At 44.5% G+C, this 17331-nt stretch overlaps 1 protein-coding gene across 2 annotated transcripts in view; it reads right to left on the minus strand.

Annotated features, from left to right (window-relative positions):
• SLC8B1 (solute carrier family 8 member B1) overlaps positions 1 to 17331 on the minus strand; it is a 127537-nt gene that overhangs the window by 73126 nt on the left and 37080 nt on the right. For both annotated transcript variants that reach the window (XM_073630206.1, XM_073630196.1), the window contains one exon: positions 9247 to 9385. In XM_073630206.1, the coding sequence (XP_073486307.1) occupies positions 9247 to 9384 (138 nt within the window). In that variant the 5' untranslated portion in view covers position 9385. The remainder of the gene's footprint in view (positions 1 to 9246; positions 9386 to 17331) is intronic.

The following is a 17331-nucleotide window of genomic DNA, read 5'->3' on the forward strand; positions in this document are numbered from 1 at the left end:
TTCTGATAGTTGGAGGAGACTTTAATTTGTCCCACTCATCGGTACATGAGCGCCACACGGTAGACCCCCAGAACTCACAGAACAGGGCAGCCAGAGAATCGAAACTCTTTAGACAGATCACCAGACGGTATGCCCTGTTTGACTCTTGGCGTGCCTTTCACCCTGGGGACAGACAATACACATTTTATTCTGCACCCCATCGCATGCACTCTTGAATTGATTATCTCTTTGTAAATAATGCTGCCTTGCGTGTCGTTAACGATACACGGATCCACCCGATCTCCTGGTCGGACCATGCCCCCATTTTCATGACATTGAACTTGGGCTCCTAAAACCGTAGGCCTTGCCACTGGCAACTCAACACTTTTCTCCTACAGCATCTTCCTTCCAAAATGGAACTAGACTCGGCATTGCAGCATTATTTTATCGAGAATACAACCCCAGAGGTTTCCCCTTCCATCCTTTGGGAAGCCCATAAGGCAGTCTTCCGGGGTCGGTGTATTGCACTAGCCTCGGCCATGAAGAAAGATGCGATGGCTGTTAAGGTGCGGACCGAGCGGGAGCTTAGGGCACTGGAACGGAATTTGCAGATTCTTAAAAAAATCGTATGCCTACGCACAACTCTTAAAGACTTGGCTATTGGCAGAGTGGAAAAAGCGTTACGGAGATTGAAACAGCTCTATTATGACAAGGGTAATAAGGCTCACTCCCTCTTGGCTCGCAAACTGACTGAACGCTCAAACGCCACAACTCCACATCGATTAAAAAACACGGAGGGCGACCTAATCTCCCATCCCCATGATATAACTCAAGTCTTTGCGGAATTCTATATAAGTTATATAATAACGCTGAGATTCCTCATGACACTACTTCCCCCGAACTTACTGACAGACTGACCCAGTATCTGGAACGTAGTGGGATTCCCTGACTTCAGGCATCGGACCTTCTTTCACTTAATGCAGACATATCTGAGGAGGAAATTGCCTCTACTGTTAAGTCCCTGCCCACCCGTAAATCTCCAGGCCCTGACGGACTCCCATATGAATACTATAAAACTTTTCTCCCTATCCTTCTACCACACATGTGTAAACTATTTAATGCTTTTCTCCAACAAACACCCATACCTTCTGACATGCAGAGGTCCTTCCTCGCAATAATCCCAAAGCCAGACAAAGACCCTGCCCTTTGCGCTAGTTACAGGCCGATAGCACTCCTGAATTCCGATCTAAAAATCTTTACAAAACTCCTCTCTATGCGACTGAATGCGATATTGCCATCCCTGATACATAAAGATCAAGTAGGCTTTGTTCCTTTACGCTAAGCGGGGGATAACACGAGACGGGTTATTAATTTGATAGATGTGGCAAACAGGGAGGGCCAAGAGTCCCTGGTTTTGGGACTGGACGCAGAAAAGGCATTTGATCGCCTTGGCTGGCCCTTCCTGTTCGCCACGTTAAAGCACATGGGCTTTCAGGGGGCCTTTCTAAGGGCCATTCAACAATTGTACACTAACCCTACATCCCAGGTTAAGACCCCTTTTGCTATGTCCCCCGCCTTTTCAATAGCAAACGGTACACGCCAGGGATGCCCGCTCTCTCCGTTATTGTTTGCATTGTGTGTAGAGCCCCTGGTGGCGTCTATTCGCGGAAATCCGAACACAAGGGGGGTCCCGGTTCGAAGGAGGGAGTTTAAATTGGCCTTGTTCGCGGACGATATCATACTTACCCTTACTCAACCTCGGATATCACTGCCGAATCTACATGCCGAACTGGACACTTACAAATCCCTCTCCGGATACAAAATTAATGCATCCAAATCAGAAGCACTGCCAATTAACATTCCCGACGCAGAAGTGCAACACCTACAGCAGTGTTTTCCCTACCATTGGAAGACCTCAGCCCTGAAATACTTAGGGGTCCAAATTACCCAGTCTTACGCATCCTTATATCAAGCCAACTTCCCACCCTTCTTCCGCCACATAAGAGACCTTATACAAAAATGGAAAACCCACCATATTTCCCTCTTGGGCAGAGTGGCGTCTGTAAAGATGATCATTCTCCCCAAACTTTTGTACCTGTTCCAGATACTGCCCATTCCAGTACCTTATGGACAACTGCGGAAGCTCCAGGCAGACCTAGTGCGTTTTTGTCTGGAACTACAAGAGACACAGAATACCCCGATCAGTACTGGTTGCGTCCCGAACAGATGGGGGACTGGCGTTCCCTGACCTGGTGAAATATTACCAAGCATCTCAACTACAGGCTATTACCTCCTGGTTTCCCCAACGGGCATATAATAAATGGGTGGAAATTGAAAAGATATGGCTAGCTCCTATACACCCAAACAGTCTGCTATGGAGTGCCAACGCGAAGGTGGACCCGGAGAAACTCCTGGGGTCAATGACCCTACTTAGGTCGCTCTGGAGAAGACTGTCTCATGCCCATGGGCTCAGCTCAGAGCAGTCGCTTCTCACATCCTTTCTCTATAACCCTGACCTGCCTGCCGGTCTAACACGCCAGATGTCTCTCCCCTGGGCAACACGGAATCTTTTCATTTAGGCCACTTGGTGGATCCTAGGACATGCAGAATGCTATCGTTTGCCCAATTACAGACAAAATATGACTTGCCTCGCCACGTGTTTTATGGATATCTGCAGATACGTCACTATGCCCAGTCCATTGCCCCGAACATCCAATTCTCAGCGCCATCCCCCTTTGAGAGCATAATCTTGGAAGGCACAGCACGCCGAGCCCTGATATCTGATATCTATTGGTTGCTCAACTCTCACTCCATTACCACCCATGGCAAACATGCGTACGTGCTCCGCTGGGAAAAAGTCCTGGGGGAGGTGCTCCCAGAGGGGACGTGGCAGGCGATCTGGTCTCAGGCGGCAAAGAGCTCCTACTGTACCCTCTATAAGGAGAATTCATATAAAATTCTCTATTTTTGGTACCTGACACCGGACGTCCTTCATGTCATATATCCCTCATGCTCAGATCGGTGCTGGCGCTGTGGAAGAGAAAAAGGTACTCTCTATCATATATACTGGAGCTGCCCCAAGATTGTCCCTTTCTGGACAGAGACGCAACTATTGCTGTCCCGCTTACTGGGTGTGCAAGTCCCAATGACTCCAAAACTATTTCTACTAGGGGTGTCTCCCGTACAGATTTCTAAGTCCTCTAAAAAACTGCTAAGACACATCTTGACGGCTGCCCGATGCCTGGTTGCCCTTCACTGGAAAAGACGTTCACCCCCCTCCCAGGAGGACCTTTATACCAGAATAAAAGATGTAGAACTAATGGAAAAGATGACAGCTAGACTACAAGACAGGCTAGAAGCACACAATAAGGTCTGGGAGGAATGGTATAGCCATGAGGATCCGCCTTGAGCTGAGGGTCAAATCCCTTCCTCTATCCCTCATACCTTTCTTCCCTACCCTCTCTCTAGTCCTATTCTTCTCTGCAATCTCTACAATATCTGTCTTATCTTCTTTTACTCTTTTCTCTCTACATTTTACTAGCTATATAATAGCATGTAGTAGATGCTGTTTGAGAAGTCACAATTTAAGCGTTAGACCAGATGTGATGGCATGTCACTTACAATGCTACGTTTGGATACAATATGTGCATAAGCTGAACTGTGACAGTTATGTTGATTCTTGTACATTCCAACGCACAAGCTGTGTCTATCTTTTGCTTTATAAACAAAACAAAATAAAAATGTTATTTGAAAAAAAAAAAAAAATGGTGGTCGTTGCAACTTTTTATTTTACACAGTATTTGCGCAGCAATATTTCAAATGCTTTTTTTGGACAAAATTAATATGAATATAAATATATATATAAAAAAAAAAAACAACAAAAAAAAACCCACTAAAGTCAGCCCCATTTTTTTTGTATAATGTGAAAGATGATGTTACACTGAGTAAATAGATTCCCAACATGTCACGCTTTAAAGAAGTCACGTGTTCAGTGACGCAACGCGTCAGAGAGGAGCCAGGTGTCGTCACTTCCGGTCGCGGCCGAGACTGGAAGTACCCTCATGTAGTCGGACTAAGGAATTTTAACTGTAAGTTACTACTTTTTTAAATAAATTTGTTTGGAAATACTGCACTATGGAGCCATCCCTCTTTATTATATGTCCTCACCTTACTGGATGAGTGTAAGAGAACTGTTGCGTCCCGGGTTCACTCGCTGGTACGCACGTTCGTAAAGGACTCTTCACGCACGCATGCGTTCGGGAAGGTCTCTTCGGATCGCAGACGTGCCAATGCGCGTGCGCAAAGGAATGGGCGCGCCCGCGGGAGCGCGTCCGCGCGGCCCTTTGGCGCCAGACGGCCTATTTAAAGGACACACTGACTGTGACAGGTGCTGACTGATCTTCAGCTGTTCCTGTATCTGTATCCTGTGTTACCTGCCTGCTTGATATCCGTTGCTGAACCTTGGCTCCTCTGACCTTGCCTCTGGACTCTCCCATATCCTGATTCACTGGTTCCTGATTTCGGCTTCCTACTTGACTCTGCTTCCGCCTGATGATTTAGTACCTTGCTGTCCGCCTGCTTCCGAACCCGGCTATTCCCGTGACTCCGCTCCTGTTTCCTGTTTGGCTCCAAGCTGCCTGTCAAGTCCCTGCATCTCGGCTCCTGCGATCCGCTGCAACTTCCTGCCTACCTAAAGTCGCATCATCTGCCTCAAGATTCCTGGGTTACTTCTACAGGCACTCGTGTTCCTCCTTTCCTTGGGGTCCCTCTGTTCCCACTCTCAGCGGGACCCGGGTTGGAGATACAAGGGAGGCCGACCTCGTCACTTCAGACTCCGATCAGGTACGTGACAGTATCAGTCAGGCAGCAATGGAGTCTGAAAGGGAGGCCTCACCTGTTATGGACATCTGCCGGGCAATTTCTGCACTAGCCCATACCGTACCAAATCTCCAGGAAGACTTGGGCCAGATGCAAGATCGTCTACCGAATCTGCTTGGTGTCTCATCTGCATCTGCTCTCCTTGCACTTGTAAATACGTCTGTACAGACTGACTTTTGCCTGCTCAACGAAACCTCTCTGCCTCCTGAACCCAGAGTACCCTTGCCAGAGCATTTTTCAGGGGATCGCAAATTGTTTTGCACTTTTCAAAATGCCTGTGAACTTTATTTTTCCTTGTTACCACGAACCTTCTCATCCGAGCATATTAAAGTGGGATTTATCATTACACTCCTACGAAATGAACCACTCTCCTCGGCTCATCATCTTAGAGAACACCATGATCCGGCCTTGTCTTCCGCGGACTCTTTCTTTTCAGCCATGTCCCAGCTGTATGCTGACCCCTTCCTCCAACAGACTGCTGAATTTACACTGGGAAAACTCCAACAAGGCTTGAGATCCGCTTCAGATTAGTACCCACAGTCTATCATGAATTCTTGGACGTATTTAATAAAAAGAGTGCAGAGAGCTTACCTCCCCACTGGACTTATGATTGTCCCATTGAACTTCTACCAGGGGCAGAAATTCCCTTCGGCCGAATTTACCCTCTCTCGGAACCTGAACTAGAGGCCTTACGCAAATACATTGATGAAAGTCTAGAAAAAGGGTTTATTCGAGCCTCTTCCTCCCCAGCAGGAGCTGGTATCTTTTTTGTGGAGAAAAAAGATCACTCACTGAGGCCCTGTATTGATTATCGTGATCTTAATAAAATAACTATCAAGAACCGGTACCCACTTCCCTTAATTCCGAATTATTTCAGAGACTATGCGGAGCACGAGTTTTTTCCAAGCTAGATCTAAGAGGTGCCTACGAGGAGTGGCGCTACCTGTTAGAAGGAGCCTTGCACCCTATACTCATTTTCACCGACCATAAGAATCTCGAGTATTTGAGAACAGCTAAACGACTCAGACCTCGGCAGGCAAGATGGGCATTGTTCTTTTCCCGTTTCACATTCCACATAACCTTCCGCTCTGGTTCTAAGAATGGGAAACTAGACGCGCTGTCACGCATGTTCCATGATCCTGTTCATCCTTCCGAAGCAGACACCATTTTACATGCCAAAAACTTTCTTCTTCTCCAAACCAACCTGATGTCCCAAATAAGAGCTGAGTTGTTGGAGCATCCCCCTTCCCAAGACTTATCTCTTCAACTCAAGGACGGGCTGTATTACCATAAGGAACAGGTCTTTGTCCCGGAGCAGTTCAGGGTTTCTGTCCTGAAGCGTTGCCACGATCATCCTTTGGCAGGCCATTTCGGGATTCACAAGAGTATCAACCTAATTTCCCGTTCTTTCTGGTGGCCAGACTTGATTCAAGACTGTAAAAGATACGTCAAATCCTGTGTGACCTGTCAACGCAATAAGACTGACCGAGCCAAGACTTGGGGCCTATTAGAATGTCTTCCTGTGCCTAAGAAACCATGGAGCATGATATCCATGGATTTCATTGTGGAACTTCCCCCGTCTGAAGACTTTACCACCATATTTGTCGTGGTTGATCGCTTGACTAAAATGGCACACTTTTTACACATGCAAGGAACACCGTCTGCCGCTGAGACTGCTTCCATGTTCATCCGAGAGATAGTGAGGCTACATGGTATTCCCGATAATATCACTTCTGATCGATGGGTACAGTTCACGTCCAGATTCTGGAGATCTCTCTGTGAAGTCTTGAACATCGAGCTCCGTCTGTCCTCTGCCTACCATCCTCAAACTAATGGACAGACGGAGAGAACCAACCAGACGCTGGAGCAATATTTGCGTTGCTTCTCCTCTTTTTCACAGGACGATTGGTCACCTCTGCTTCCACTAGCAGAATTTGCATACAACAATTCTATCCACTCTGCCACCAAGCAAACACCCTTTTTTGCCATTTATGGATACCACCCTTCCTTTTTGCCTGAATTACCCGTGGATTCTGCTGTGCCTGCTGTTCAAGACAGACTGAGTTGGTTCATCTCCAACAATAAAGTGCTTCAGGACACCATCTCTAAGGCTCAGGCTAATAACAAAAGATTTTTTGACAGGAAAAGGAGGGGTAACTTGAATCTGAATCCAGGAGACAAGGTTTGGCTATCCACTGCTAATTTAAAACTTAAGTGTCCCTCCAAGAAACTTGGTCCAAAATACCTGGGGCCCTTTGCTGTGAAGAGGAGGATCAACTCTGTGGCCTTTGAACTTATCCTACCAAAGAATCTCAAAATTCACCCTGTTTTTCATATTTCTTTGTTGAAGACATCAGTACCCAAACCCTTTTCTAACTGGGATACAGAAAACCCTCCTCCACTGCTCGTTGAGGGCAGTGAAGAGTTTGAGGTAGAAGCCATTCTCGACTGCAGAACCAGGAATGGCCTAACACAGTTTCTGATTAAATGGAAGGGCTACGGCCCTGAAGACAATTCCTGGGAACCAGCTTCTAACGTACATGCCCCGCAAAAGGTACGAGCATTTTTTCAGCACCATCCAGAGAAGAAGCCCCTGAGGGGCATCCGGAGGCTGCCCGTAAGGAGGGGGCAATGTAAGAGAACTGTTGCGTCCCGGGTTCACTCGCGGGTACGCACGTTCGTAAAGGACTCTTCGCGCACGCATGCGTTCAGGAAGGTCTCTTCGGATCACAGACGTGCCAATGCGCGTGCGCAAAAGAATGGGCGCGCCCGCGGGAGCGCGTCCGCGCGGCCCTTTGGCGCCAGATGGCCTATTTAAAGGACACACTGACTGTGACAGGTGCTGACTGATCTTCAGCTGTTCCTGTATCTGTATCCTGTGTTACCTGCCTGCTTGATATCCGTTGCTGAACCTTGGCTCCTCTGACCTTGCCTCTGGACTCTCCCATATCCTGATTCACTGGTTCCTGATTTCGGCTTCCTACTTGACTCTGCTTCCGCCTGATGATTTGGTACCTTGCTGTCCGCCTGCTTCCGAACCCGGCTATTCCCGTGACTCCGCTCCTGTTTCCTGTTTGGCTCCAAGCTGCCTGTCAAGTCCCTGCATCTCGGCTCCTGCGATCCGCTGCAACTTCCTGCCTACCTAAAGTCGCATCATCTGCCTCAAGATTCCTGGGTTACTTCTACAGGCACTAGTGTTCCTCCTTTCCTTGGGGTCCCTCTGTTCCCACTCTCAGCGGGACCCGGGTTGGAGATACAAGGGAGGCCGACCTCGTCACTTCAGACTCCGATCAGGTACGTGACAATGAGCCTGAAGCCTTTTTCCAATACCGTTATTGCCATGGTTATCGTTGGAAGTCAATCAATTGCTGGGATCCTGCTTTTACTTCATACCGAGGCTTGATTTGACCCGTAGGGGTTTCCATTTGAGTTGAGAGGCTGGGGGAAACGAGTGGCGCACTACGGATGGTGATAGTAACTGGATGAAGTGGCTACCGATTGAATATATTGCACATGCACTTTTTTCTTTCTTTCTATGAACTACCATATGGAGATTTGCTCCCTCCTTAGTGGAGTCTAATTTCATCATTTTTGGACTTTGCACTTTATTGCGTTCCATGCACTTTGCACTTTATGAAAATATTGGACATTATTAGATTGTGTATTGCACCATTTGCACTTCTGAAATTTATTTACACTTTTGTCTGCACTTTATGAATTTTTACGTATGGTCATTATTCAACATTTTAGTGAAGATTTGTCACATTGGATTTGTTAACACATTGGCTGCAGCACATCCGTGGAAGTTGCTGACAGTCAGTGGGTTTCAATCATTTACTATTTTTCACTTAATTCTACTTAGTATTACTAGTTAGCGCCACATACCTTTTATACATATTTTCTTTCGGTGTGGGAACACTTATATATGCTGGCGGCTTCTCACATCCTTTATCCTTCTGAGTGAATTTGGTTTTGCGCATTAGTTCCTTCCTATTTATACGCTTTAAAATTGCGCATACTCAAGGAATGGCACCAAACTTCGGCACTTAAAAATCTCCATAGGCGTTGCTTTAAATTTTTACAGGTTACATGTTTAGAGTTGGAGGAGGTCTAGTGCTAGAATTATTGCTGTCACTAACAATCACGCCGTATGTAACCTGTGTGTATCTGGCTCGGATACTAGCCAGTGCCTGACCAGCCACTGACCTCACCACACGTCCCTGATTGTAATTGTGTATAGTGTATGTAGATATTTATTTTCTCTCCTCCCTCATTAATATAAGTGCAGAGAAATACATGAACATACCTCAAGTCATATAATAAACATGTGCTACAATACAAACATATTTGAAATGATTTAAGATTAATGCCCGTGAGGTTTCTACTTACTTCAACGTCTTCTGTAGTGTCGTTTCCATAGTTCCCATGCCTCTCTGAAGCTGAAAGTCTGGAGAATAGTGTGAGGTTGGTGGCTTCTTGACTTGTAGGTGCAGCAGTCACAAACCATTGTGAAATGGCCAGGAGCATCCTGTGTTTGACAAGCCAAAGTTAACTGTTCATCCAAGGAAAAGCTACAGTATATATACACGGACCATCTTTCACTGTCATTATGTCACGACATGCTCCTCTAACACGGGGTGCCCCCTTCCTGTCTAGATACGGTTGTTGTGTATACACTTCCTCCTTTGCCTCACATGATCTACAACGGGGAAGGAAGTTACAATAGCATTCAAACAAGTCACATTTCAATCATATCCTCACACCCACATTTTCTGTTTTGCTGAATAGTGATGTGATTGACATGTCCTAAAATAAAAGTGTTTATGATTTGCTTATTCACATTTCCAGTTTTTTTTTTTTTTTTTAAATACCACAAATCACTCTGATAGAACTGCCTGGGTTGGTCAAGCAGGTTTTTGAAGTCAAAACTGTAAAAGACTGAACAGCGTGATCTTAAATGCATGGTTATATCACTTTTTAGCAGTAGAGTCGGTATTCCAAACAGGTAGAAATTATTTTGCGTATTAGGAAAGTATAATGGAACATTTGATACCCTTCCCTCATAGCTCCCAACTGTCCCTGATTTCGAGGGACTGTCCCTGATTTAGAGCAATGTCCCTCTGTCCCTCTCCCCCCTGATTTTGGTATGATCCATATAGTCAGGGCCGTCTTTAATATTGATTGGACTCTGGGCAAACATTTTCTTGGCCCCCCCTCCCATCATGCAATTTCGCTCTCCACCTACCTACACACCATGGACTGGGGTGGTGAGGGGACCCATCAATAGACAGAAAAATCCTAGGGATCCTAGAACTCCTGGGATCAGTGGCAGTGCTGGGGGGAGGGGCGCGTGTGATCAATGGCAATGCTGATTTTTTTTTAACCGACTACCAATATAAAGAGGAGTTTCAACACTGTCCACCAATGTAATAGAAGCATTCACAGTAACCACCAATGTAAGGAGGGGGACCTTCACACTGGCCACTAGTGTGAATAAAAGGATTGTACACCAAGCCCCAATTTAATGAGAATATTTACAATGACCACCAATGTAATAGGGGTTTAAACTCACCACTAATGTAATAGGAGCATTCACAGTAACCACCAATGTAAGGAGGGATTTACACTGACCATCAATGTAAGGGGGACCTTCCCACTGGCCACTAGTGTGAATGAAAGGTTTGTACACCAAGCACCAAGGTAATGATAAGATTTACACTGACCACCAACGTAACAGACATTTAGCCTGAGTTCACATTTGTGTGTGTCGGGAACGCATGCAAAATCGCTTTCCTGACACCACACCAACATGCTGCCCCTTGGCAGATACACAGCAGTGCCATTAATTGTTAATGACACACACACATCTGCTGACATGTGACGTGTGATTTTGAAAAAGGGTTTGGGACTTTCTTCTGCATTTCTAGGGCATAAAGCAGCCCATTGAAATAATTGGGCTGCCCTACACGCGACCTATATCTTTATACACCCTGTCGGTACACCTTTGCATCCTAAAACCCATGCTAACCTCTGCACCCCAAACCTCCCCCATCCTCTCCACTCCAACCCCCCACCACTTTAACTCTACCTGCCTCCTCTGCTTATCTTTGCACCCACCTTCCTTACCTCCATACATCCCCTCTTTGCTCACCTGTGCACCCCAAACTGTAATTCCTTCTCTGTCTACCTCTGCACATCCCACACTACCCTCCCCCCCACCAATTAGCTTGCCTTTGCAGAACAGGTTGAGGTTAGGCTGAATGACCACCGTTCCAGGCAGGACTTTCAAGCATGCCTCTTCATCTCCCCAGTGGGCAGCATTCAGTATAGGTGATGGTGGATATGACCTCAGGGGGGCATGATATAGATATGAATGCTGCCAGTCTGTGGCTATTTACATATCAATGCTAGTTATTTACATTTAAACACAGGGTCTGCAGGTGAGTCATCTGTACACATTAGGGCAGAGCTGGGCAGCATTAGTAGCAGCCCTTCACACTGAGATATCAGGACACAGCACGGGACAAGGGAATTTAAACCAGGATAGTTGGAAAGTATGAGGTAGCTGCTTTGGGTCCCACAATGACAGGGCCCAGGGCAGCTGCCCCTTTTGCCTTGCCTTAGAGACAGCCCTGCATATAGTTGTATATAATATGCACTTTTTCTCTTTCAAAACGTGTTTCCCAGTGCTAAACCTTTGCATCTAAATTCTAAATTACTGAATTTGTAAATATCAAAAGACAATATAAAGAAATAGTAGTGGTAAAAGAAAGCCCTTGTGGATTTATTATTTTTAATGTTTTGGGGCGTGTCCTATGCCTACATACATTTGCTAGTAGGTGTCCCTCATTCCCATTTCAAAATGTTGGGAGGTATGTTCCCTTTCCTTCTCCAGACTCTCACATTCACTGGGCCAGAGGGATGTTGGGAAGAGGTCCTTGTTTGTATCAACATGGAGACAAGTAACCTACCATAGGCTAGCTACTTGCGCTGCTAACTCCTTTCCGGCCAGCTAGGCCGCATGCTTGGGTATCTTGGGTATCTGGTATTCTGGTATGAAGCTTGTGGAAGATTGGCTACACCAGCCACCACCCCCCCTTATTTTTTTTTGTACAGGGTACCCCTTAAAATTAAAACCAATATCAGACCCAAAGGTTCACCCTAAAAAATGTGTTAAAAATTAAAAAGGGCATCTTTCAAGTCAACAGCTTAGAGTGAAATCTGAAAACAATGCAGCTGTAAAATGCCCCAACTTAATAACTCAAAGAAAAAAAAGCTGTTAAGAAAGTTATAGCATTTATGAAAGAAATGCTTCCCACAAAGAGAGAGAGTTAAAGGAACACATTACAGGCTATAAGCCTAACCCAACTGTGAAAAGGCAAGAGAGTACCCCGATTCTGACTGGATCCGGTCAGATGGTTGAAATGCAGCAGCTCCCAGCATGCCACAGGGTATACTGAAAAACAAAGAAAAGAGGGCGCACATACCTTGCACATTACCCAAGTGGTATCTTTAATAATGTATAAAAAGACATATACTCACAAATACATACATGATATAAGCATTTCAAAGTCCATGGTAAAAGCAAAAGCAACCAGGTCACCGAGACTATTCTCAGCACGTTTGAAGACCTTCAAGATGGCTGACGCATTTTAAGGGGAGATCCCCTCTTCCTCGTTTTGATTTTACCATGGACTTTGAAATGCTTTTATCATTTTCATGTTTGTGAGTATATCTCTTTTGGTACATTATTAAAGATACAACTTGGGTAATGCACAAGGTTGGTGCGCCCTCGCTTTGTTTTACAGTGTTCCCATTGGGTTCATTTCCCGAACCTCAGAGGGCAGCAAAACCTGTGCATTCATTTGAACCACCAACATTATGTAACACTTCCAGCACTATTACACCACCCTTGAGCACAGGAGAATTATTGTACCGCCTATGCCCCAGGGTATAGTGTCTGAAAGATTTCAGAATGGGTTGGTAAAAGCCCACCTCCAGTATGCGGATCACTCCTGAAAATTTAATTTGGCCCACATATTTTCTCAGATGACTATGCTAAAATGCAAAAGTACCCATTTTTGGACACCTCATCCAATAGGCAATTATTCTTTGGTAACATATTCTCTATGGGTTAACTACTTCAAAAGGGATGTTGACACTGCAACTTTCTTAATCAAACACTGAACATGCACCAGGTGGTTATATAGAACCAGATCCTCCTATTAAGGAATCAGTCTGGAAAGCATCTGGTGAAACAAACAGCTTTTTCTTCAGAACAGGAAAAGGAAGGACTGCTTGCAAATCCTTGCAATGTACATAGATCACCCAGGGCGGATGTTTTTTTTTTCCCCCTCAACAAAACTTGGCATTACACTAAGATTCTCCTTGTTCAGCCCTACAGGATGAATTTCTCTTGTTGGCTATTCTAGCTGGCATTAGGGGCTATCAGAATATCGTAGCAGTTCCTGCATCTGATTGCACGCAGTCAGTGCTGGTCAAACAATTTTTCGTCCAGCTCTTTTGATTCTTAGATTGAAGGATATTGGACAGGAGGATGCAAAGAGCATAGCTTCCAACGGTCCCTGATTTCGAGGAACTGTCTCCGATTTGGAAGAAAGTCCCTCTTTCCTCATCATTTGTCCCTCTTTTTGGTCTGATCTATATAGTTGAATATAAAATGCACTTTTTATCTTTCAAAAAGTGTTTCCCAGTGCTAAACCTTTCTTCCAATTCATAAATGGCTGCATTTGCATGGCTCTAATTTGCTCTGTGTATCGCCAGCTTTAGTGGGTGTATGTATTGTAATACAAGAAATGTTGACACAATCACAATTTAAGAAAGCAAAAGTTATGTGAATAATATACGGATGATGTGTATATACTTAGTCATTACTTAACAATTCCCATCTTGCTCCTGGAACACATCGCTGTATACTATGTGTAGTTGAGGCCACATACAATTCATATAGTGCTGACAGCCCCCGCATGTTAGTGAAGCAAATAATTTTTGGACCAGCATGAGCCAATGAGGAGAGAGCAGGGGGCGGGGCCAAAACCACTACACAGAGCAGGTAAGTATGACATTGTTATTTAAAAAGGAGATATTTACCATATACGCTTGCACCGACGTCATTGGTGCATGCGCACTGAAGGAACGGTTTGATCGTGCTGTTTCTAAAGGGTCTGTGCTGTGACTGGCGGCTCTCGCGTGTATGCACGGGAATGCCAATCACAGCGCTGGAGCCCGCAAACCCGGAAATAACTCCGGGAGACATGTCGACGGTCACATCAGTGTATGGGGACCGCTGCAACTGTTTCGATCTAAGGTAGGTATTTCACAATTAGCTCAATATGCCTTCCACTTTAAGCAGCTATGTGCAAAAAACACTATGTGCTGCACAAAACCGATGGCAACTATAGGTCAACTTTCGAAATTGTTTGTGGTTTGAGGCTAGAGTGGACTTTAATGGTACCATGACACTTGGGATACACAAATAGATAAAATAAAGTTTTTTTTTAAATTAACATAGACATTTTATTTTTTTAAAACAGCTCTATGAATTCATACATATAAAAGGTGCAGCTGGAAAGGGTAGTGATACCAGTTCACCCTGTAACAATCATATAGGCATGCTCAACATGTTTTGCAGGTGATTCACCGCTTCTTTAGGAGCTCAATCTGCATATACATGATGTTATTAACAGAGATAATGTACAGTGCCTTGCAAAAGTATTCACCCCCCTTGGCATTTTTCGTGTTTTGTTGCCTCACAACCTGGAAGCAACATGGATTGTTTGAGGATTTGCATCATTTAACCACCTAAGGACTGAGCCTCTTTTTGAGATGTGTTGTTTACAAGTTAAAAACTGTTTTGTTTTTTTTTTGCTAGAAAATTACCTAGAACTTCCAAACATTATACATTTTTTTTCTAACACCCTAGAGAATAAAATGGCGGTTGTTGCAATACTTTCTGTCAAACCGTATTTGCGCAGCGGTCTTACAAGCGCACTTTTTTTTTTTTTTAAAAATACACTTTTTTGAATTAAAAAAATAAGACAAAAGTAAAGTTAGCCCAATTTTTTTTTTATATTGTGAAAGATAATGTTACGCCGAGTAAATTGATACCCAACATGTCACGCTTCAAAATTGTGCCCGCTCGTGGAATGGCGACAAACTTTTACCCTTAAAAATCTCCATAGGCGACATTTAAAAAATTCTACAGGTTGCATGTTTTGAGTTAGAGGAGGTCTAGGGCTAGAATTATTGCTCTCGTTCTACCGATCGCGGCAATACCTTACATGTGTGGTTTGAACACCGTTTTCATATGCGGGCGCTACTCACGTATGCGTTCGCTTCTGCACGTGAGCTCGGCAGCACGGGCGCGTTTTTTTTCTTGTTTATTTTACCTTTTATTTTTTATTTTTACACCATTTAAAAAAAAAAAAAATGGTGTCACTTTTATTCCTATTACAAGGAATGTAAACATCCCTTGTAATAGAAAAAAAAGCATGACAGGACCTCCTAAATATGAGATCTGGGGTCAAAAAGACCTCAGATCTCATATTTACACTAAAATGCAATAAAAAAAAAAAAAAATCGTCATTTAAAAAAATATAAAAAAAAAATGGCCCTTTAAGAGAAATGGGCGGAAGTGAGGTTTTGACGTCGCTTCCGCCCTGCAATGTTATGGAGACGGGTGGAGGCCATCTTCTCCTCACTCGTCTCCATACCCAGCAAGGGTGAAGATCTGATCACCTTCGCCGCTGTCGACGGCTCCAGTAAGCAGCAGAGGGCACTGGAGTGCGGTGGGAGGGGGGGCCCCCCTCTCCCGCCGCTGATAAAAGTGATTTCACGCCACAGAGACCACTCTGATCGAAAGCGGACCGCCGGCCGAAGAAGAGGATACCGGGGTTATGGCAGCTAGGTGCTGCTATAACGATATTCCTCTTGAAAGTTAGGACGCATATCGGCGTGCGGCGGTCCGTAAGTGGTTAATTTAAAGAACATGCCCACAACTTTGAAGATGATTTTTTTTTTTTTTTATTGTGAAGCAAACAACAAATAGGACAAAATAACAGAAAAAGTCAATGTGCATAACTATTCACCCCCCTAAAATCAATACTTAGTAGAGCCAACAAGTCACTTTGGATAAGTTTCTATGAGCTTGACACATCTTACCACTGGAATTTTTGCCCATTCCTCCTTGCAAAACTGCTCCAGCACCTTCAAGTTGGATGGTTTGCACTTGTGAACAGCAATCTTTAAGTCTGATCACAGATTTTCTATTGGATTGAGGTCTGGGCTTTGACTAGGCCATTCCAACACATTTACACATTTCCCCTTAAACCACTCAAGTGTTGCTTTAGCAGTGTGTTTGGGGTCATTGTCCTGCTGGAAGGTGAACCTCCGTCCTAGCCTCAAATCACACACAGAGTGGTACAGATTTTGCTCACGAATATCCCTGTATTTAGCACCTTCCATCTTTCCCTCAACTTTGACCAGTTTCTCAGTCCCGACTGTTGAAAAACATTCCCACAGCATGATGCTGCCACCACCATGTTTCACTGTGGGGATAGTGTTCTTTGGGTGATGTGATGGGTTGGGTTTGCGCCAGACATGGCGATTTCTTTGATGGCCAAAGAGTTCAATTTTAGTTTCATTAGACCAGAGCACCTTCATCCATACATTTTGGGAGTCTCCCACGTGCCTTTTCGCAAACTCAAAACGTGCCATTTTGTTTTTTGCTGAAAGTAATGGCTTTCTTCTGGCCACTCTGCCATAAAGCCCAACACTATGGAGCTTACGGCTTATTGTTGTCCTATGTACAGATACTCCAGTCTCTGCTGGAACTCTGCAGCTCCTCCAGGGTTACCTTAGGTCTTTGTGCTGCCTCTCTGTTTGCAGCCGTCTCTTGGCAGGTTTGCTGTTTTGCCATGTTCTTTCCATTTGCTTATGATAGATTTGATGGTGCTCCTAGGGATCATCAAAGATTTGGATATTTTTTTATAACCTAACCATGACTTGTACTTCTCAACAACATTGTCCCTTACTTGTTTGGAGAGTTCCTTGGTCTTCATGGCAGTGTTTGGTTAGTGGTGCCTCTTGCTTAGGCATTGCAGCCTCTGGAGCCTTTCAAAAAGATGTGTATATGTAATATCAGATCATGTGACACTTAGATTGCACACAGGTGGACATCATTTCACTAATTACGTGACTTCCAAAGGTAATTGGTTGCACCAGAGCTTTTTATGGGCTTCATAACAAATGGGGTGAATACATACGCACATGCCAATTATCGTTATTTTATTTCTGAAAAATAGTTTTATGTATATATTTTTCTAATTATACTTCACCAACTTAGACTATTGTGTTCTGATCCATCACATATATTTCAGATTAAAAAGACATTGAACTAAAGGTTGTAATGTAACAAAATAGGTAAAAAGCCAAGGGGGGTGAATACTTTTGCAA

This window comes from Aquarana catesbeiana, linkage group LG01 (assembly GCF_042186555.1).
Source record: "Aquarana catesbeiana isolate 2022-GZ linkage group LG01, ASM4218655v1, whole genome shotgun sequence".
In the NCBI taxonomy this organism is placed as follows: domain Eukaryota; kingdom Metazoa; phylum Chordata; class Amphibia; order Anura; family Ranidae; genus Aquarana; species Aquarana catesbeiana.